The sequence below is a fragment of the Lampetra planeri genome, chromosome 12, assembly GCF_965212315.1.
Source record: "Lampetra planeri chromosome 12, kcLamPlan1.2.h2, whole genome shotgun sequence".
Lineage (NCBI taxonomy): Eukaryota > Metazoa > Chordata > Hyperoartia > Petromyzontiformes > Petromyzontidae > Lampetra > Lampetra planeri.
The window spans coordinates 1383778-1405185 of record NC_136118.1 but is presented as its reverse complement, the minus strand read 5'-3'; the positions used below and the strand labels follow the sequence as shown (position 1 = coordinate 1405185).

Sequence of the window (21408 nt, the reverse complement as noted above, 5' to 3'; positions counted from 1 at the left end):
GCGAGTTTCATCAAGACGCGCCAAAAATATAACCGTGCCCCGGTGGAACGTTGTGGCCCCGTATGCCCGACGACAGAGACAGAAAACCTCTACGAAGAGCTGAGTTTCAGCCCGGCGCCGGGTAGCAGTGGTCAGCTGAAGCGGACTCCGCCACCCAGCCCCCCCGACGCCACGCGTACGCCGTGGGATTTAGCGTCTGTCCGTCCGGTAGTTGAGCGCCGGAGGAGCATCTTGGCTCGGGGCGGCGGCAGGGCGAGACGGGGCGCCGCGAGCGAGCGAACGCGCGGAGTCCCGTCGCGCGAAGCCGAACATAAGGGGTGCAGATTGAGATGAATGCGCGATTTCTCGTCGATGATTCGGAACATCTGCGCTGCGTCGTCTGTTGTGGATTCAGCAGGTTTTTCTTGTTGTTGCTGAAATGACACGTTTTTGTGCAATTAATTAAACAGAACTTTTTACAAGAACGTAAATGTGTCTCGCGGGATTGCGGTGGTGGAGTGAGATTGGCGTGGAGCGATCCACCTCCACAGGCTCACCCCTGCCTTCTCTTCATCTCACTCCACTCCCCTCCACGCACTCTCCTACCTCTCCCCTCTCATCTCACTCCACTCCCCTCCACGCACTCTCCTACCTCTCCCCTCTCATCTCACTCTACTCCCCTCCACGCACTCTCCTACCTCTCCCCTCTCATCTCACTCTACTCCCCTCCACGCACTCTCCTACCTCTCCCCTCTCATCTCACTCTACTCCCCTCCACGCACTCTCCTACCTCTCCCCTCTCATCTCACTCTACTCCCCTCCACGCACTCTCCTGCCTCTCCCCTCTCATCTCACTCTACTCCCCTCCACGCACTCTCCTGCCTCTCCCCTCTCATCTCACTCTACTCCCCTCCACGCACTCTCCTACCTCTCCCCTCTCATCTCACTCTACTCCCCTCCACGCACTCTCCTGCCTCTCCCCTCTCATCTCACTCTACTCCCCTCCACGCACTCTCCTACCTCTCCCTTCTCATCTCACTCTACTCCCCTCCACGCACTCTCCTACCTCTCCCTTCTCATCTCACTCTACTCCCCTCCACGCACTCTCCTACCTCTCCCCTCTCATCTCACTCTACTCCCCACCACGCACTCTCCTACCTCTCCCCTCTCATCTCACTCTACTCCCCACCACGCACTCTCCTACCTCTCCCCTCTCATCTCACTCTCCTCCCCTCCACGCACTCTCCTACCTCTCCCCTCTCATTTCACTCTCCTCCCCTCCACGCACTCTCCTACCTCTCCCCTCTCATCTCACTCTACTCCCCACCACGCACTCTCCTACCTCTCCCCTCTCATCTCACTCTACTCCCCACCACGCACTCTCCTACCTCTCCCCTCTCATTTCACTCTCCTCCCCTCCACGCACTCTCCTACCTCTCCCCTCTCATCTCACTCTACTCCCCACCACGCACTCTCCTACCTCTCCCCTCTCATTTCACTCTCCTCCCCTCCACGCACTCTCCTACCTCTCCCCTCTCATCTCACTCTACTCCCCTCCACGCACTCTCCTGCCTCTCCCCTCTCATTTCACTCTCCTCCCCTCCACGCACTCTCCTACCTCTCCCCTCTCATTTCACTTTACCCCCCTTCCACGCACTCTCCTACCTCTTTCCACTCATCTCACTCTCCTCCCCTCCACGCACACTCTCCTACCTCTCCCCTCTCTCATCGCCCACAGCAAAGTGGAGCAGTAGCAACAGAAATACACGGTGCATGACCCAACTGCGTGCATCACATACACACACTCGTCTTCATTACACGGAGAGACAGGACGAGGTGCACATGGATTAGAGGAACATGCACAGGTCAATTACTTCGCCCGGACCATTAAGAACAGCAAAATAGGCCTGTGCAGGTCCCAGCAATGCCGCTTCTCGGTGGCAGCCCCAACAGTCTGGAACGCCATCATCCCTCTGCACATTCGCAGCATCACCTCAATCGCCTCCTTCAAGAGAGACTTAAAAACTCACCTCTATAAGCCATGCTTTCGAGCTTGGCTCCGCGCCTCTGAGTTGCGGCCGTTACGCCCGCAAATTTGCGCGCGTTATAAATTGCATTATTATTATTAACGCGTACGGCAATTACGTACACCACGGGAGATGGAGCGATGAAATCAGCTCGTGTGTGGGTGCTCGGTCGATCATCGCCCGCCAAATTGCTAGGGATACCGCCAGCAGTGGATCGACCATGGCCGATGATGACGCAGGCGCAAATCTGGCATTGTTTCACGAGGAGCGTGACACTTGAAAAAAACATCGGTGCCGCATGCCAGCAATCGCCTCTCCGCACTCACTGATCCCGGAGTCCATGCGGAGTGCCACTGCGGGTGTGTGCGACACCGGCTACTGATTATGTCACACCCTCCCCCGCCCCCCCCCCCCATCCTCTCCCCTCTCCCTTGCAGGAGGATTTGCATTTTGACTGCAGAACAGAGAATGGGCAGGGGAGAGAAAAACATTTATTTCAAATTTTATTAAAATCAAACCTACCTTTTTGGAGTAAAGGCGCAGCCCTGCAATTACTCGTTTGAGCCACTGCTGGCAGAACGGCCTCCACTAGAGGGAACTCTAGAGAACCCCTCGAGAGGGTCTTTGGTCTACTCTTCCACACTGGGCAGACGACTTGTAGGTGGGAGTACCCACACTTCACCCCACCACAAACGAACCCTGACTAATCACGTGCCTACTCTGTTCTACCAGCAACCAAGAATAACTTTATCCAGTGAGGAATTAAGCTCTTGTGTACACATACACACTTATTCTAGCTATATTTGTATAAGCAACATTATTATGAACCCACCAGGTAGCCCGGTGGCTCAGCAGACGAGCGAGCGGCTTCCAATCAGAAGGTTGCAAGTTCACATCCTGGTCGACGCAGCCCATCATCCCTGCAGAATGTATAAAATGAGTAACACTCTGGAAAAAGTCCAACAGTGTTGGTCCGATGGAGAGACTCATCCCTGCCGTGGTGAATATGGGAGTTCCAACACGCGAGTCAGGGTTGTACACAGGAGATAGCACCACCTCTCAATGCTCACTTGAGCAGGAAATGCATCTCACTTTCATCGTTAATACACAGTCTGTTCTCCTCCGGTAACACCTGTTGTTTTCATAACGCGAATTGGATACAACGCGATGGATGGAGAAGGGAACACATTATTTTTCTGACGCGGATACGAATTGTAAATGACGCGATTAAGTGAACGGAACCACGTCGCTCGAGTCGGACTTAGCGGTTGTACGGCTGCCTCGGTGTAGCATCACACAAGGCAGCGGGATGCTGCTGGATGCGTGTAGATGCTACCCACGCATCTCAGTCTTTGTTCAGCCTGCATACGTGCATCTCGCGTGCTATCGCGTACTGTGCCTTGCCCTATATTATATTATTATAACGCGATTTTTCCATAACGCGGTGTTCTTCAGGAACGCAACTACTCCCGCGTTATAGGAGAACAAGAGACTGTACTTCCCGTGTCCCTCCCCCTACCCCTGCTGCCCCCTCCCCTTCTTCACTAAACTCTCCCCTAAATCCCTTGTGCCCCCCCCCCCACCAGCTCCGGGCAATCCCAGCAGCTCTGAGAGCGGCGCTGCATTGAAGCGGGAGCTCGCCGTGCAGGAGATCGTCCACACGGAGACGATGTTCCTGCACCACCTGCACCTGTGCGTGGACTTCATGCTGGCGCCGCTGCGCGAGACGCAGGTGAGGCCGTCCACGCCGGCGGGAGGCGTCGCGCCGCACCTGACTCGTTCGTTAGCTCGCTGCAAGGATCCAACAAAGTTTGCGATTGAAAAGAAAAAAACAATCCCGAACGCGGTCCCGATCGCACCCGGAAATTCTCCACGGAGCAGTACAATTGTTCGCGTCAGAGGAGGATGGCCCACGGAGGTGGATATCATAGAACTACTGCTCAGGTCCACACTGGAAGGGGGGCAGCACTTTCCTATCCACCCTGTGACCGGTCAAACCCATTTATTTTGATTTATTTACAGGAGGGAATTGAATCGAAGATAGTGTGGAACTATAATTAATGACAGTTTGTTCCAAGTCTGTAATTGCCACAGCAGTGTAAATAGGTTTTTTTAGACTGAGAATTAATTTCTTTAGAACTGATTTTGTGGTTAGTTTGTTGTCCATCCCCTGCACCTCCGATTTAGCACGGTTGGCTACGTACGGCGCGAAAGAAGTTCAACATACACATACAGGTTTACCACAGTGAGTTAATCGGCAGATCACGTGCCACAGGGAAAATGCGCGTTACCCAACCTTTTTCAGAGATGTCCGGCCAGCCTGGAAGAGTAGGCCAAATTCCCTCTAGACAGTGGGAGAGAGGGGGGGGGCGGCACTCGAGAGCTCCGTCAACTGGAGGCCCTTCCACCAGCGCTCTTCCACCGGCAATGGTACAAGCAAGCACTCGCAGGGCTGCGCCTTTACCTGTTGACCCTTTCGCAGGTGGAGGGCCTCGACGTGAGCCTGGTGTTCGGCAATATGGAGGAGATCATCGGCGTGTCACAGAACCTTCTCCAGGCCCTGCACGACTGCACACGGGGCGGCTCCGAGTCGCACAGCACCCTGGGTAAAACAATATATTAAATACATCATGATGCGAGTTGCGCTCGGTAAAAATGCAGCAGCGTTCACGGGGGTTGACCAGACGACGATGAGGTGCGGTGTGCTGCGGGGTGCTGCGGGGTGCTGTGAGCCGCACGCTCCGAAGAGGAGGAGGTGCGGGGAGGGATCGACCGCAGGCGCCACTTGGCGTTCGAGCCCCGCGCCTGGTGTACTTCCTGCTGAGCACGAATGCAGCAGCACCATCTGCTGCTGCACTTTCCCCGGCCTGGAGCCACATTCAGCACTCATATTAAATGTTTCCCCCAACCCCCTTCCTCCTCCCTGGGTAACGAGGGGTGCCACGTCGTGGAAGTCCTGAGATGGAGAAGGAAGCAAACTTGGAAGCAGCAGTGAGCTCAACATCAGTGGCAAGCATTCGGAACCAGTGCCGTTCCTCCCCTCGGTCGACTTGGCCTTAAACCTGCTGCGGAGTATAAACATGAACGCCGAGGGGACGAACGAGGGCGGGAGGCCGAACCGGCCACACCACTCTCCCGTGCGCCGTGCCCACCTTAATAGGCGCTCGCTAACAACACTTGCCCGAACAGTCTGTGCGCGTGTGTTGTGTATAAATGTGAGAGTGTGTGTGTTTATTGTTGTTGGTGACCACCTGCGTAGGCGGTGCTCACTAACAACACTTGTCCGTACAGCCAATGTGGACTACGTGGGGGATCTTTGCACTTTTTGTTGCCGTGTCAGGCGAGGTGTTTGAGAAGTTCTCCCCGGACATCGAGGCGGCCTACAGGCCCTACTGCCAGTACTATGAGGAGGCCGCCGCCTGCCTCAAGTGTTGCCGCGGCAACCCGGCCACCAACGCCCGCATCGAAGCCTGCGAGGCCCAGCTCGCGGCCCAGTGAGCACACGCAGTACACGCAGTACACGCAATGAACGCAGTACACGCAGTACACACGGTACATGCAATATACACGCACGGTACACGCAGTATACGCGCAGTGCACAAACTATACACACAGTACACGTAGTACACGCAGTACACACACGGTGCACGTGTGTAGTAACTGACTCGGAGACACGAAGAGTAGGAGGCACTCTATTTATAAACAGCCTTCACAGGTCACGAGGTAACGACAGCTCCCAGTCAGGACAGCTGGCAGGCTGCCTGACTGACGACGCCAAGCAGGTGAAGACGGCGGCGAAGACTCCAGCTGCACGACGAGGGGATCCCACTCCAGGCGACAGCCCCGAGCTCCCGACCAGGGGTCCCCTTTTATCCTCCCGGCGTGGCCTCGCTCCGCCCCGGCCACGCCCCCCTTCTAGAACCTACTAGCGGGTTCCAGGGCTTCCCTCACGTGCCCCCTCTGTAACCTTTCTCCTACATCTCTCTCTGGCTTGTCACGTGACCTGCTGCCAGGCAGGGCTGCTGCAACTGCAGATCACCTTCTCTGCCAGCAACCCGCGCTATGCTATATAGTGACCAATTCTTTGTCACTACACACGCAGTGCACATGCAGTACACACGCAGTGCACACAGTACACACGCAGTGCACATGCAGTGCACACGCAGTGCACACGCAGTGCACATGCAGTGCACACGCAGTACATCCACACTGTACACCTGCACAAACACAAACACCCTGAAGCCGGCTCCACACCTGAGCGATCAGTGACACAATTCGGTTGCATGCAAGTTAAATGCTCGTATGTGGACATCTTCTCTGCAACCAGTTGTGAGCAGTTGCACAACCGGTTGCTTGCAGTGGAGACAACCCGTCTTTCACACATCCATCAGCGCAGCGACGAATTTCATCGCCGCGTGACATGCACATTTAGCGAGCTGTAATCGGTCGTCACTACCCTGAACACGCCGTTCAATTCCCCTCTTGAGGCGCGACCGCTCGCCCGGATGCGGACAAAAGCGGCCGCGTGGGTCGACGATCGCGTCGGGCGACCGGTTGGCTTCCCTCGTGCACTCACGCCACCCCCGTGCCGCCCCCCCCCCCACCCCCCCCAGGCTGGGCATGAACGCGGACCTGAGCTTCATGCTCATCAAGCCGGTGCAGCGCGTGATGCGCTACTCACTGCTGCTGCAGGCGGTGCTGGAGCGCACGCCCGAGGGGCACCCGGAGCGCACCGCGCTGAGGCGCGCCGTGCGGGCGATGCTCGACGTCAACTCGAGCATCAACGAGCAGAAGCGGCGCACCGACCAGGGTGGGCACCACGTGCGCTCGCGCTCGTCCTCCCGTTCCCTCTCCCATTCACTCCCACGCTCACTCTCACGCTCACTGTCACGCTCGCCCTCTCGCCCTCCCATTTACTCGCTCGCGTGTTTATTGTCATAAGCGAGCACCTTCCTGGGTCAACTCGCTGATGGCACTTGCCCCGACAGCCTGTATACCTGTTTAGGCTACACGGGGGATCTTTGTCTTTGCGTGCGCGCATGCGGATGTCTGACTTGAGTCGCCGCCGCTTACTCCAGTCGACCGGCGGCCCCGAAAAATATTCGGTGAGCCACTGAAGTCGTCGCTCGCAAGGATTGGCGGCAGAGCGGTCCCCGCTTGGAGAGTCTTTTAAAACTTCCAGTCGGAACCACGACGGCTCCGGAGCTTGGCGACTGTGTCGCAGGGTTCGCGGGGGTCAAGTGGCGCAACCTCCCACCCTCCTACTTTCCTAAGGCTCCCCACGGTGAGGGGAGTGAGTGATAACGCTAATTGAAAGAGTCACAGGCGCACCGTCGCAATTTCTATTAGCCGGACGTCACATCTGTCTTGGTGGATTTAATTGAAAAAAAACCTTCGACTACCGTGAATCGTAATGGGATCTAATGCTTCCTCTCGTCGTGAGCTGTAACTGCTGGGAGACCACAACAGGAGATGCCCCCCCACCCACTCCCCCCCAGGCCCCCACTCCCCACGGGGCGGCGACCCGTGTTCGATCGCTTCTCTATTTTTATCGCTCCCGCTCGCTCGCGCCCGTGCTCACTGCCGCTTTCCCCGCTGCCCCTCCCTGTGACCTTTGACCCCCTTCACCCTTTTCCTCCTGACCGGCCCCGGACGCCCCCTCCCCCCCCCCCCCCACTTGTCCCCCTCGGTAGTGCTCAAGTACCGCCGACAGGAGGCGATGCCGCTGGTGGATCGGCTGTCGCGGCTGAACCTGCACACGCTGCAGAAGAAAGGGGCGCGCCTGAGCCAGCAGTTCCGAACGGCCACGGGGCTCTCCGCACTGGCAAGGGCCGCACGTCACTTACTCGTCTACAAGCATGCGCTCGCGCTCACGCGCACGTGCACACGCGCGCACCTCGCACGTGCGTGCAATGACGAGCAGACACGTGACGCCCCCGCCGCTCGCGCTCGACATTTAGGCTGAGGCAGCTCGTCCGCGGCTCCGCGTGCCGCACGCTCACCGGGGCGATGCCGCCTCGTGCCGTCGCCGCCGTCGAATCGACGTTCCGCGCCCCCCCCCTCCCCCCTGGCTCCCACCTACGCCCCCTCCCCCGTTCACTCGGTGCCTTCGGGAGAAACGGGATTCGCTCCGTTGCGGTGGCGCCGTCGGAGAGAAATGCTCGGGTCGGCGGAGCGTCCGCGAGTTGAAGACGTCCGCAGTTGGAGAGCTACCCGCAACTATCAGGTCGCGCGTCAACCGCGTCGTTCGCAGGCAACATCTCGGGCAACGCCGCTGCACGCGGAGTCGTGCGAGGAAGATAAAGGGGAGGACGGCGGTGGGGAGTCGCGGGGATCAATGTCGACAGCTGCCCTTCATTTGTCCAGAGCTTGCCGGCAAATTCGACCGTTGCCAACAGCGCAGCGTGATCAAGTGCGGGGTGCGCCGAACGAAGAGTGTAATTTAAGTAATGGAGCGGGGGGGTGCGCCGGAATTTCAGGACCCCCGCCCCCCACCGCCCGGTGGTGGGTCTGGGTCTCGGGGAGTTTGGCGTTTTATGAACATCGGCACCGCACCCCATCCCCGTGCCCGCGCAATTTCAAGCAGCTGGAAAATGGCTCAAGCGGTCCGCACGCTCGCACGCGATCCCCTCCCGTTGCTGCACGGCGCCCGGGCACCGCACGACCGCTCCGCATTGAGGTCACACGCGACGGCGCTCGCCCGTCTATGTTTCTCGATGGCAGTGACTTGGCAATATACCCTGAGAGACCCGCAGCATATATTGGCCTATAGACTCACGTAAAGGCCTGTTTACACTCACAGTGTGACCCACAGACTCGCTGAGAGACCCACAGGCTCGCGTAGAGACCCCACTGGGGAACTGAAATGTTGCTGGCAGTGGCTTCATCACCAGAGATTTCTCTAGCAGATGGGCGCAGCTTCCCTGGAGAAACTGGTTTGGTGGAGCCCAGCAATGATGCAGCATTATCATCGTCATCGTCACTCTCATAATAAACTAAACTAAATCATTTTTACTTCACCAGGCAAAGCCCACTGAGCTATATGGCTATTTTTCAGAAGCGACCTCGCCACAAATCGCTCAAAGAAGTGGCTTTTCACACGGACATTTAGAGCAGCCAAACACTCTAAACACACACGGATTCTAAATGTGGGGAAAAACCCGAGGACCCAGAAAAAAATCCACGTGACCACGGCGAGAACTAGTATGATCCACATTTACAGGCGTTAGGGTGGAACCACGCCCTGTATAGCAGGCGAGGTCGTTCACACATCGCCACTGTGGCGACATGCGATGATGATGATTATCATCATCATCATGATGATAATCATCATCATCGCGCACTGCATTCCTTGAATCCACTGCACAAATCCACCTTGAAAACCCCGGAGTGAATTTCGCAGCCTGCTTAAAACTGGAGCCATGGGGCCCGCCCACTGCCTGACAGCCGAGCCGATATGAACGGAAATTAATTTGCCGCTGCGATCGGAGCGCGGTTATAGACCCGGAGCGGAGCTTGGCTGTGACATTTTCAAGCACGAGCCTGGTCCATGCTGGGTAATGTTTAGCTCGGAGTTTGGACGGCGGAGTTTGTTAAGATTCGCTGGCTCGCTCCGTGCTGCCCTTGTCCCGATTCAGGTCACGTTTCAGCTGAGCTGTGATAAAGTTCTGTAGAGTCGCGTTGATTCGGGTCTAAAGGTCCAAGAGCTTTATCCGAGAGCTTCGGAAGCGAGGCGCGTGCACATTCCTCCCAAACAGAAATGTGCGTTCGTAATCACAAACTACGAAATTGCCGTATTAACAGGGATTCAAGGGTCGGGCTTTAATTTGTTTTCACCAAGCCAGACCTCGAGAAACCAAGAACAGGAGTCTCAATTGCAAGAGCAACCCGTGTCACCAAAATGAAAAAAAAAAGTTCAGCAATGAAGCAAAGAGAAGGTGTCAGGGTGTGTGCTGATTAGAGGGCGGGGAGCAATCCGTCTCTGTCTCGGACATTTGAAATCGAATCCCGCATCACTCGCGTTGCCGTGCACTCCTGTTGGCAAGAGTTAGCGGGAGAATGCAGGGCACGTCGTGGCGAGGGGGGAGGCGACGGCCGGCCGGCGATCGAGGCGAGCGTCACTGACGGGTGCCAGCCAGAAGGCGCGGCACCGCCGGCCTAATGCCCAGATACTTCTCATGTTTGTCGGCAGCCCGCGGATGAAGAATTTGAGAAGGCGCACGACTCGTTCCTCGCCCTGCACCGCCTCGTCGGAGCCCTGCTGCAAGGGCTGGAGGGGTACCTGCTGCATCTGCAGGTGAGCGCCTGCAGTGCGCCCCCGTCCGTCGAAAAGCGCTGCTGCACCCCCCCCCCAACTCCGCCTTCATAGCACTGGTTCAACACAGGCAAACTCTGCACCAACATCCACATTCGTTGTATGTACTGTATGTTAAACTTCTTTCGTACCATACGTAGCCAACCGTGCTAATCGGAGGTGCGGAGAGTAATAACAATAATAATGCTGTTGCTGATGCTGTCAACGATGATGATGCTATGCCAAGGGGGGGTGGGGTGGTGGTTATAGTTGCGTCGTCGCCACCACCGCGGTCACGTGTTGTTGCCGCCGTGGTCAAGCCCGGCCCCGCTGTGCACAGGGCCCCCAGGATGCGTGGCTGGTGGCCGCGCCCGGCCTGCGGGTGCTGTGGCCCGAGCGGGACGTGGCCGAGCCGCTCCGCGCGGCGCTCCACGCCATCGCCGAGAGGCACATGCAGCAGCTGGTGAGTTCGCAACGGGAGCGGTGGCGCTGCGCTGGACTTGTGCGAGATGTTAACCACCTCGCCTGGTATGGAGGAGGTTGTGGGTTCGATCCCGACCCTGACGCTTGCTGTTGTATATTTGGAGTTTGTTTGTCTCTCTCCGTGGTAACGTGGATTTTTTTTTCGTGTCCTCTGGTTTTTCCCAACAGATTTAGAAACGTGTCTGTAGGGTATTTGGCTGCTATCAATTTCCACATGAAAAAAGGTCGCTTTGGAAAAAGAGCCATATAGCTCAGTGGGCCTTACCTGGTAAAATAAAAAATAGTTAATTGTTAAGTTTATAGTTCGTCGGAGGGTCCCGTCCGTTGGACGCCAGCGCGCATCGTGCCAGCGCCGCGACCGCCGGTGTCGTGCAGAGACGGCCGTTGGACGTCGTAGACCGGGCCGGTGGGCCGCTGTCGCCCCTCGAGCTGTTTCTGCGGATTGCTGTGCAGTAAGAAAATGGGCAATTAGAATATCTGTACCTGCCCTCCGTGCGTGTTCATTCCTACAATGGAACTACGAAATATGTGAATCAAAACGAATCAATATCGTTATTCGTGCTGCTCGATAGCGCGTGCGGTTAGCCGTGAGGCCCGATCTCCGGGGATCGATCTGCGTCACAGCGACAAGCCGAGTCGCGCGGTGCATCCCCTCAGCTCCCGCACACCGTGGATTCACACGGGGACCGAACGCGGCTGCAGCTCGGGATGCCGTGCAGGAGAAGCGGGCGACATGTTTGCTAAGAGACGCGGTCACAGATGGGAAAAAAAATAAAACCTCCGAACGCCGCGCGGAAACCACAACGCTGTCCCCGCCGCGTGCGGATCGAGTTTAAAATTGCGTACGGTCCTCTTCTCCTCTCCTCCGCTCCTCTACCCCTCCTGCCCCGCTCCCCATGCCCTCCCACTCATCGTCCCCGACGCGGTGGAAAACCGCAGCGTTCGCGCCTGGAGAGCCGGGTGGTGCCGCTGCTGAGCGGCGCCCACCACGCCTTCGCCATGCCCCAGCTGCTGGTCCAGAAGCGCTTCGACAAGCTGCTCGACTACGGCCGCTGGATGGAGAACGCCGGCTCGCTGGATGATGCGCAGCAGCCCCTGGAGCTGTCGCGGCGCGAGTACGAGGCCCTCAACATGCAGCTGCTGGAGGAGCTGCCGACGTTCTGCCGCTGCGTGGCCGCGCTCGCACTCGGCGCCATCCAGGGGCTCGTCCGAGCCCACCGAGCGTTCCTCGGGGCCGCCGCCACGGAGATGGAACCGCTCCGAGAGGTTGGAGGGCAGAGAATCGGGTGGTCGGGGGGTCGGGGGTGTAAGAGTGGTATTGGCACATGGCTCCAGGTTGAGGGGTTTCCAGTCTCAGCTGATAATTATATATAATGCGTGCAGGTGGATTCGTTGAGAAAATGGAAAGCAATGATGGTGGTTTCATCAGCACTTTCTCAAAGAGTCACATAGAGACCCAGAGACTCACATGGAGACCCAGAGACTCACATGGAGACCCAGAGACTCACATGGAGACCCAGAGACTCACATGGAGACTCATTGACTCAGATACCCATAGACCCACATCGAGACCCAGAGACTCACATGGAGACCCATCGACTCAGATACCCATAGACCCACATAGAGACCCGGAGACTCACATGGAGACCCATAGACGCGCTTCACGTGGAGAAGATGGGCTGGGACAGAGCGAAGCTCCCGAGGTGATCAGTGGGCTGGCGACTCTTCGTCAGTCATGCATTTGTTCATCGATTCAGTTGTTTATTTCACTTCACTTGCCAAAGCATTGTACCGCACCTCCAATTAGCACAGTTGGCTATATACAGTGCATACATACATCCCGTAATTAATTGGCATCATGAACATGGTTTAGATATGGTGCCCAGCATCGACGATTCGACAATTCTCGCCGCAGATGATGAACATCGAGGCCGGGGACCCAAACATCCTCCCGTACTTCCTCAGCGCCAGCGCCAGGCACGGGGACATCCTCTCGTGCCTACAGTTTTCTGCAGATGCCATGATCCTCCTGCCGGGCTCCACCCTCCCCTCTCCTGCCGCCAGGAGAGACTCGAGCACCAGCGGCTCTGCTGTGAGACACTCCTCGTTACTGTCGCCATCATCATCGTCGTCCTCGGTCATCATCATCATCGTTGGTCATCTCTCAGCGGCTTTTGGCAAACCATTGAACGAAGACGGGCACTGCATTGCACGCATTCAGATGTGCTTCTGCGGCCGTCTGGAACGCTCTTCCTTCCGATATTAGGAAGCCAATAGAGCTATGCACGTTTAAATCTAGATTGTAAACGTATTTCTTTTGAACTGCTTTTTGTGTTTAAATTGTTGTCCTTCTGCTGCACCTCTGATCAGCATGGTTGGCTACGTACGGTGCGAAAGAAGTTCAGCAAACATACATCCATCATCAATATCATCTTGAAAATCGAAATCATCAAAAACATTGTCATCATGCACCTTGCATGCAACCCGATCCCTTGGTCTGCTCAGCCCACGTTGGCACCTGTGGATGCTTGGTCATCTACTATCTGAGCACTTGATGCCTTCGGAAAATGTGCCCAAGGACAATCGTTAGTCATGTTCTATCCACTGCTGAATGCACAGCTCCCCGATCCACCGCCATCGCTCACGGACGTGCAATGTGACGATATCTCGAGCGGGCGCGCAGGTTTTTTCTTTTGCTGTCGTGCCGCCACGCGTCTCTCTGACGACGCGCCTCCAGCGTGTGCCGCGTGTTGCTCGCCGTGACGCCTTCAGCTTTCGCTCCGAGCGCTGGGAGCTTCACTTTTTGGTTTTTGGGAGCTTCTTCGGTGCAATTCGGTTCGCGAGCGCTCCCGGCACACGCGCGGCAAAAACGTCGGACACCGTGCCAAACGACGCACGGCACCGCCCGACCGCCTCGACTCAAGGCTGGCAACCCCCTGCTCCTGCCCCCTGGCTTTGTTTTCTCATCAGAGCCCCGCGTCGCCGGGGCCTGTCCTGCACCCGAAGCTGGCGCAGTACCCGGCGGAGCAGCTGCACCTGGTGACAGCCAACACGACGCCGCTCAAGCAGACCGACCTGCGGCTGAGCCGCGGTGCGCTGGTGGCCGTCGTCACGCGCCACGACACGCAGGGGAACTCGCATCGCTGGCTCGTCGACAGCGGGGGTGAGGCCAGGGGTCGCCAGGGGTCGCCGGGCGTCCCGTCGGGGGCCCACTGAGCTATGGAGCTCTTTTCGAGAAGCGACCTGACTATCGCAAATGATAGCTCGACCATGTGGCTTATCACGTGGACATTTTTTGCAGCCAAATAGTCTAAGCGCACGTTTAACAAGTCGGCTTCCGCGACCAATATCATCCATAATGTAAGGTTTTTTGGGGGGGTTAGATTGCACGAATATAAATGTGTCATTAAACCCGCCACCATTCGACACAGCCAATTAGTAAGGTTTGTCACCTAAACAGAACGTGCCAATTTGTTACTAGTACAGCACACCGGTGTGTTGGGGAGCAAATCCACAACAGTTACAATCTGAGTACGATGTTTCGCCAGTAATTACAACCAGCATCTTCAGGCGGACAGCCAGATTTATGGAGAAATCCTTCTGTTTCATTCCTTCAATAGAGAGATAGATGTGATGATGTCACTTGTGAGCCCTTCATGTGCAAAGGGGGGGATGTACAAGTAACGAATTGGCATGTTTTGTTTACGTAACAAAGCTTACTAATTGGCTGTGTCGGGTGGTGGCGGGTTTAATGGCACATTTATATATTTACACGCTTTAAGCAAAAAATTTACTCTTACAAATGCACGTTGATTCTAAATATGGAGGGAAACACCTGGGGAACGATATCTGCTTGTTCATAACATACTCCATCTACTATTTTGCCTAACTCCTGTGCATTAAATAATTGCACGATACAAACCGAAGTAAATCGGGACCCGATTTCACGTTACATCGATTAAATAGAATATCCTTTGACTCTTCATCATCCTCACCATCATCATCAGCCATGATCAATCAACTGCTGGATGACAGCTTCCCCAAGCTGCTTCCTCTCGCAATCCTGCGATGCAACGGCCCACCCAGCACCTGCACGCAAACCGATTTCATCGCTCCATTTGGATAATTGAAATCCTCGGCTGCCACTCTGTTATTGTTAATATTATTATTATGAAGATGACATTTGGCTGAGAAGTTTAATTTTTCGTCGGCCCGATGGTGGCGATGTTTTATTTCTGTACCGTGCCCCGAATGATGACGTGTGCTGCTGCTGTTGCTCCTGCTTCCGCCTGCAGTGTCGCGTGGTTTCGTGAAGTCCTCGCTGCTCGTGCCGTACAAGGCGGCGGGATTCTCCTCCTCTTCCTCCTCCTCTTCCTCCTCCTCCTTCTCCTCCATGGCGATCAACCTCAGCGTGCCGTCCATCTTCGTATCCGGCGACTCGCCACCTGGTGACGGCATCTCCAAGCGAACGCCCAGAGCGACGCCCTCGGGCGGCAGCGCCTCCCGGCCAGTGCATCGGCCGAGCGGCGCCCTCGACGCCAAGCGGGGTGGCCTCGGCCTGGCGGCGGCACCGGCGGTGACTTTGCCGACGCCAGGGGAGCCTCAACCTGGCAGGCCCGGCATCGCCGATTCGCACAATGAACTGCTGCAGCCGGGGGACGACCGGCCGCGATCGGCGTCGGTCTACATGGAGCGTGGCTATGGGTGGGCGGTGCCCGAGGATGGTGGCGGTGACGATGGTGGCGGTGACGACAGTGGCGGTGACGGCGGTTGGGGCGGTACTGGTGGTGGTACTGCCACCATGGACGGCGGGGCCGAACACTCGCCGGCAGGCCAGGCGAGCGGCAAGAAGCACGTGGCCCAGAGGAGACGCTGGACCATGGGGCCGAGGGCCGAGAGCGAAGGGGGGCAGCAACCGTCCGGTGCGGTGCCGACCGCCTCTCCGCTGCCATCGGACGGACAGGTGGGCAGTGCCAACGCCACCGTTGACCCCAGACAGGAGGGAGTCTTTTTCTTACAGCACGATGCGGTGAAATTACACTTCTTCATAGGTCCATCGATCCATGAATTTTTTTATTATTTGTGAATGTATTGCCTTAATATTTTCTGCATGAATTCACAGATAAGTCACCCGGAAGCTATCACCCAGAAGTAACTAATGTAATCTGGTCATCGGTGTATTTTTACGTTTAAACAGGAAGTAGTGGCAAGGTTCATCCAATCATCCACGCTCATCTGTGGATAACCACATGGATGTCAGCTCTTTCCATGGATAAGGACAGATCATGAAGTCTGCCAAAAGGCAAAAATGTGCACGTCTGTAACGGTGGAACTTCCACGTGATGCACATCCACTGTGCAACTCGGTCACGTGTGTAACTGTGCACGCCCCCATCTCTCGTCCCCCCCACTTCCCGTGCAGGAGTGGTGTGCGCTGTTCACGTTCTCGGCGCAGGGCGTGGGCCAGGCGAGCGTGCTCGCGGGGCAGCGCGTGCGCGTGCTGCACACGAGCGACCTCGCGGGGAACCCGCAGTGGTGGCTCGTGGAGAGCGACGGCAGCCACCGGGGCTACGTGCCCGCCAGCTTCCTCGGCACCATGCAGCGCTAGCAGCGCTAGCAGCGCTCTGCTAGCCTCTCCCTCTCCGCTAGCCTCTCCCCCTCTGCTAGCCTCTCCCTCTCTGTTAGCCTCTCCCTCTCTGTTAGCCCCTCTATCTTCTATCTGCTCGTACACCACTAGCCCCCTCTATCTGCTAGCGCTCTGCTCAACTAGCCCCCTCTCTCTGCTTGCGCTCTGCTCCACTCGCCCCGCTCTCGTCTCTGCGAGCCCGACTCTCGCCTGCGTTGTGCGTCTCGCCAGTGGTGGGAGCCGGGCCGAGAGGTCCCCCCCCCCACAGCCCGGGGGGTGAGGGCGATGGAGGGATCATTGCAGGGCCATCCGAGACGGCGGCGGCATGGAGGGAGGCCTTCATCCAGCAGTGGACTGAACATAGCCGATGATGATTTCAGACACTTTAGCGATATCGATTGTCATTCACATCATCAGAGCATAGATTTATAACTTCATTCATAGTATGTCACCCAATTCGGCCTGTAATTTACACAAACAATTTGTGTCAAACAAACGACCTATCCCATAAACATTTACAGATTTTATGAATTGCGTTCAACAGATAATTGCGTTAAACATGACACTGCAGGTGTGTGTATAGGTGCTCGCTTAAAGCACTTACCCTAACAGTCTGTTCAGCCTATAGAGGGGATCTTTTTTATATGTATATATAATAGTGGGGAGCGGTAGTGTAGCGGTTAGCATGTTGTGCTACAAGCCCGGTGACCCGAGTTCGATTCCTGCTCACGGCCAACACCAGTTGCAGTTATCTGATCCAGTGCTGAGCCTCCCCTGGATCGACTCGGCCTCAAATGAGTGTTCAGTGCGATGTGAAAACATGGCCACGAGGGAGACAAAGGCGGCCGGGCGTGATGCTGGCCTCCCACCGCCTTGTGTGCCGTGCTGGCCTTCATAGGTGCTCGCTTACAGCACTTGCCCCAACAGTCTGTTGAGACCTTGCAGGGGATCCTTGTCTTTGTGTATATATGTAAAATGGGATTATGGTAGAATCGTGACTGTGTGAGTCTGCCTAATCTATGGAGCAATGCTCGTGGTTGTGCTTTCCACGCACCAGCCGGGCAGCATCAGCAGCAGCAGCACCTCGCGAGTTGGTCTACTGTCTGGCCGGTGGCGGAGGTCAGAGGGCGCGTGGCTCGTCGTGGTGAACGCTGCGATTCCACCGTCCCTCTCGAGTCAATCGAATCTGTAACACTTTGTGGGAAAGTCGAGACGGCGGATAAAATTCGTCGTCCCCAACCCCCGCAGAAATGTGGAATTAATAGCACTGGCTGGGGCCTGGAAATTGGAGAGCGATCAATCCCAAGATTTGTAACACGCCTTGTTGGGCAAAAGGCAGAGACGGAAGCACTTATGGCGCTGAGAAAATTAAACTGAACTCAACCCACCAGAAGAGAAAATAAATGTTTCTCGTCCGGACTGAAGAGCAGGTAACGGATACTGTTCCAGACACCGAGGCTGCAGGTGTAAAACTCCATTCTGCTGCTGCCCTAAGCCGAGTGGACTTCACACAGCAGCAAGAGCAGCAGCAGCAGGCCCAAAGCATATGAGCGTAGGTGATGATATGCGCTTGTGAGAGGTGGGGCCATCCCAACCGCTCTGGCGTGACGCTGGAGACGTTTGCCGAGGGCATCGTTTACTCCGTACAGCAAGCGTCGAGTTGCAATCGTCAAGGCGAGAGTGGGACCGAGAACGGATCCCTGTGGGATGCCGAACGGAGACAGGATGATGGTGGAGACAGGACGACGGTCCATCTTTGGTGAATATAAAACGGCCAGATGAGTGCAGGAGGACACGGTGATCGATGGGGACACAAGTGGCCAGAATGTTCAGTCCGCCCACCCACAATGGACATCCACCAGGAGAACGTGGAAAATAGCCACGGCCGTGGTGTCGGTGGAGCAGAGGGATCGGTAAGCGGACTGAAGTTCAATCGAGCGAGCTCCGTGTGTGGCCTTAGCCGTGCCAGTTACACGAGCCGCTCATCTCCTCTCGAGTTCGTAGAAAGATTGGAGAGTGGCCCGATGATTTGCAACTTCGCACCTGACAAGATTGTCTTCAGGAGTGCAGAGATTTGGCACTTGTCCAAATGGAAAGCAAAGTGCAGGAGAGACGGGTGAGACAGGCATGAGACCATCACGGACCGTTGCTCTCTGCAGGCTTACAGGAACGTGATCGGGGAAAATGGCAAGCAGGAGAGAGGCCTTCGTTGGCAGTTCTTCCATGATCTTCACTCCGTGTTGTATTGCCTATGCAAGTGGCTCATATGTCTACGTGTAGCGATGATGTAACCGTGTATGTTATACATATGAATGTGGCAATGTCATTTTTTTATGAGGCATTTAATTCTGGGCGCATTTATAGACTTTCATTTATCTCGTTTGAGCAGGTTATAAATAGCATTCTGAGTAATAATGGTGATGATAATGATATCGTTCAGGTCATATAACATATATACACATTCTGTACACAGTACTTTGCTTGTTGGTGTGAAGTATAAACTCATCGGATATTCAACGCGAGTCTGTATAAGCTTCCACAAAACTTCGTCGGTCTCCTACTGTGCGTGCCGCGTTCGGCGCCCGAGTGTGCACAAAATTATCTCATGTCCGTCCACAGTTATTTAATAAATTAATTTCCAAAAAATGCGAACGGCGTCAAATCTCTCCGCAGTGCCAAGGGCACCACGGCCGTGCGTCCGTCGCGATATCCCCCCCCCCGCCCCCCACCAAGGGACCAGGCAGCGCGGTGGAGGCAGCACCGCTTGCAGCCGCGGAGAGGCTGATGATCTTTATTTAAAGTGGATCCCCGCTGCCAAAATTCCATTGAAGGCGCTCGACGGGGGGGGGGGCAAACCGGGGCGCTCGTGCCGAGGACGGCGTTAAAAATAGACGCCGCGCACAGCGTCGGCGGAGTGAGGCGGCGAGTCGAGGCAGGTGAGGCGAGACCGCCGCTTGCCTCCAGCCGTGCGCGGCGCTCATCTCCGGCGCTCTCGCTCGCCCCCGTCTCGGGAGAGGTGGGGGGGAGCTCCGCCGAGTGCGCGTTTAAATTCCTGCGTTCACACTCGGTCGGAAGCGCGAATGTCCCGAGACGTCGGTGAAAAAAAGAGATTCACAGCTCATCGGATTCCTCCAGGATGAATGAACATTGTGACGATATGTCTGAGACGTCGAGGGAGTTCGGAACGAGCGGTGGCGAGCAGTGTGCGCCAAGCTGCGCTTTGGTGAACGGCGCAGGTAAGCAGACGTCTTCGAGCGACCTCCTTGAGATGCCTTCATCAAGTGGCACAGCTGGTCCACACGGCAGGGGGCATCGTCTCCACAAACCGTCTTTGTTTAATTCTCTGAGATTTTTAATTCTCCGGAGAACCAACATTGCCAAATGAAATGCGGAACCAAATTGATTTGTTGTGATGGGTTTTGTTTTGTTTGTGCATTCATCAGGTGACCAAGCTGAGTCAGACCATCGGCTCCCTACGCTCGAGAATCCAGCTTTGATTGCAGGCGGCTGCCTGGGTTTAAACTCGGGTCTTTTTCAGCTGTGCCGGCTCTCTCCTGCTCTGACCTCTTGAGCCTTACCGGCCACCTCCATAGCAACCTCTGTCGGAGTAACCGGCTGTTGCGTGCACATTAAACTAAAACTACACTATTCTTTATTTTACCAGGTAAGACCCACTGAGCTATATAGAGTTATTTGTCAGAAGCGACCAGGCCACAAATGATAGCTCAACCAAGTGGCTTATGTGGAAATTTATCGCGGCCAAATACTCGAAGTGCATGTTTCTAAATGTGGAGGGAAAATCCAGAGGACCCGGAGAAAATCCACACGACCACGGGGAGGCAGACACGCAAACTCCAAATGTACAGGCTTCGGGATCGAACCCACCAGGCGAGGTAGTCAACACCTCTAAGCACTTGACAGGCTCGAACCTGCTTGAAGTCCACGAACCGACGGCAGATATTCCACGTGGTTGGTAGCTCCCGAGGTGGCATTACCTTCATAGTTGCGATGTCTTCATGCGGTCAAAGATAGCGTGCGGTAGATAGCACCCATTTTTAATGAGTGGGATTATGATACGAATAGACACCATTGGCCGCATACATAGCATTGTTTCGACGGACTTGCTGGCCTTTAGCCTCTTTGGCTAAAGGCCAGCAATGTATGGGCGCGAGTGTTTATTGAGCGGGGTGGGAATGTGAGCGCGGTGCCCGGCTGTGATTGGTGGGCGGAGGCGGCGGCGGGGGGAGGCACGGGGTCTCTCGGTCACGGCCATGAGCCAGGAGGAGGGGGCCCCCAGAGCGCGCCGCACGTGGCCCGCACGGCGCTGAGCCCCCGAACTCAACAGGGACGGGACTGCTACGGAAGGGGCTCCCTAAGAGAGACACGCGGCAGAGTGACGCCTGCGCCGTTACACGTTGAACATTGCACAGACAATACAACGATCGTCCTATTTTACCTTGAACTCAGAAGAACATTGGCCGGGGTTGTAAAGCCACGGAACTCCCCGCCCGACCACTTCAGGCTCAACACAGCGAAGGGAACCCCGGAGGAGGCGAGTGTGTGCGCGTGTTGGAAAAAAATCGGGTTCGAAAATATGGAGGCGATTGTGTTTTATTGTAGGCAGAGAAAGCGGTGGGGAGTCTGGCACAGGCTGCCCAACACGGCGCGTGGTGGACGCCGGTTTCGCTGGGACGCGTCAAGAAAAGCCGCGCGTTGCTTCGACAACCGAACGAGATGCAGGGGTCGGATGCCCCACACCCTCCGTTTGTAACCCGATGTTCTTCCGCAGCTCAGGCGAAACGGACAGGTGGGCAAGGCAGGTGGGCGGGTAGAGGGCAAGTGGGCGGGTCAGTGGGTGGGTTGCGAGATAGGTGGGTGGGTGGGTGTAGAGATAGGTGGGTGGGTAGAGAGATAGGTGGGCGGGTGAAGTGGCAGGTGAGCGAGTCGCGGGGCAAGTGGGTGGGTTGAAAAATAGGAGGATGGCTAGAGAGGCAGGTGGGC

The 21408-nt window shown here is 56.2% G+C and overlaps 1 protein-coding gene across 6 annotated transcripts in view; it reads left to right on the top strand.

Moving 5' to 3' along the window:
• The window catches only part of LOC144721488 (dynamin-binding protein-like), a 33463-nt gene extending 14539 nt beyond the window's left edge, over window positions 1-18924 (top strand). For all 6 annotated transcript variants that reach the window (XM_078599129.1, XM_078599130.1, XM_078599133.1 and 3 more), the window contains exons 3-14: window positions 3593-3738; window positions 4489-4612; window positions 5347-5500; window positions 6620-6816; window positions 7700-7830; window positions 10198-10302; window positions 10640-10762; window positions 11722-12048; window positions 12698-12874; window positions 13753-13945; window positions 15078-15745; window positions 16204-18924. In XM_078599129.1, coding sequence (XP_078455255.1) covers window positions 3593-3738; window positions 4489-4612; window positions 5347-5500; window positions 6620-6816; window positions 7700-7830; window positions 10198-10302; window positions 10640-10762; window positions 11722-12048; window positions 12698-12874; window positions 13753-13945; window positions 15078-15745; window positions 16204-16389 — 2531 coding nt within the window. In that variant the 3' untranslated portion in view covers window positions 16390-18924. The remainder of the gene's footprint in view (window positions 1-3592; window positions 3739-4488; window positions 4613-5346; window positions 5501-6619; window positions 6817-7699; window positions 7831-10197; window positions 10303-10639; window positions 10763-11721; window positions 12049-12697; window positions 12875-13752; window positions 13946-15077; window positions 15746-16203) is intronic.
• Window positions 18925-21408: the final 2484 nt, after the last annotated feature.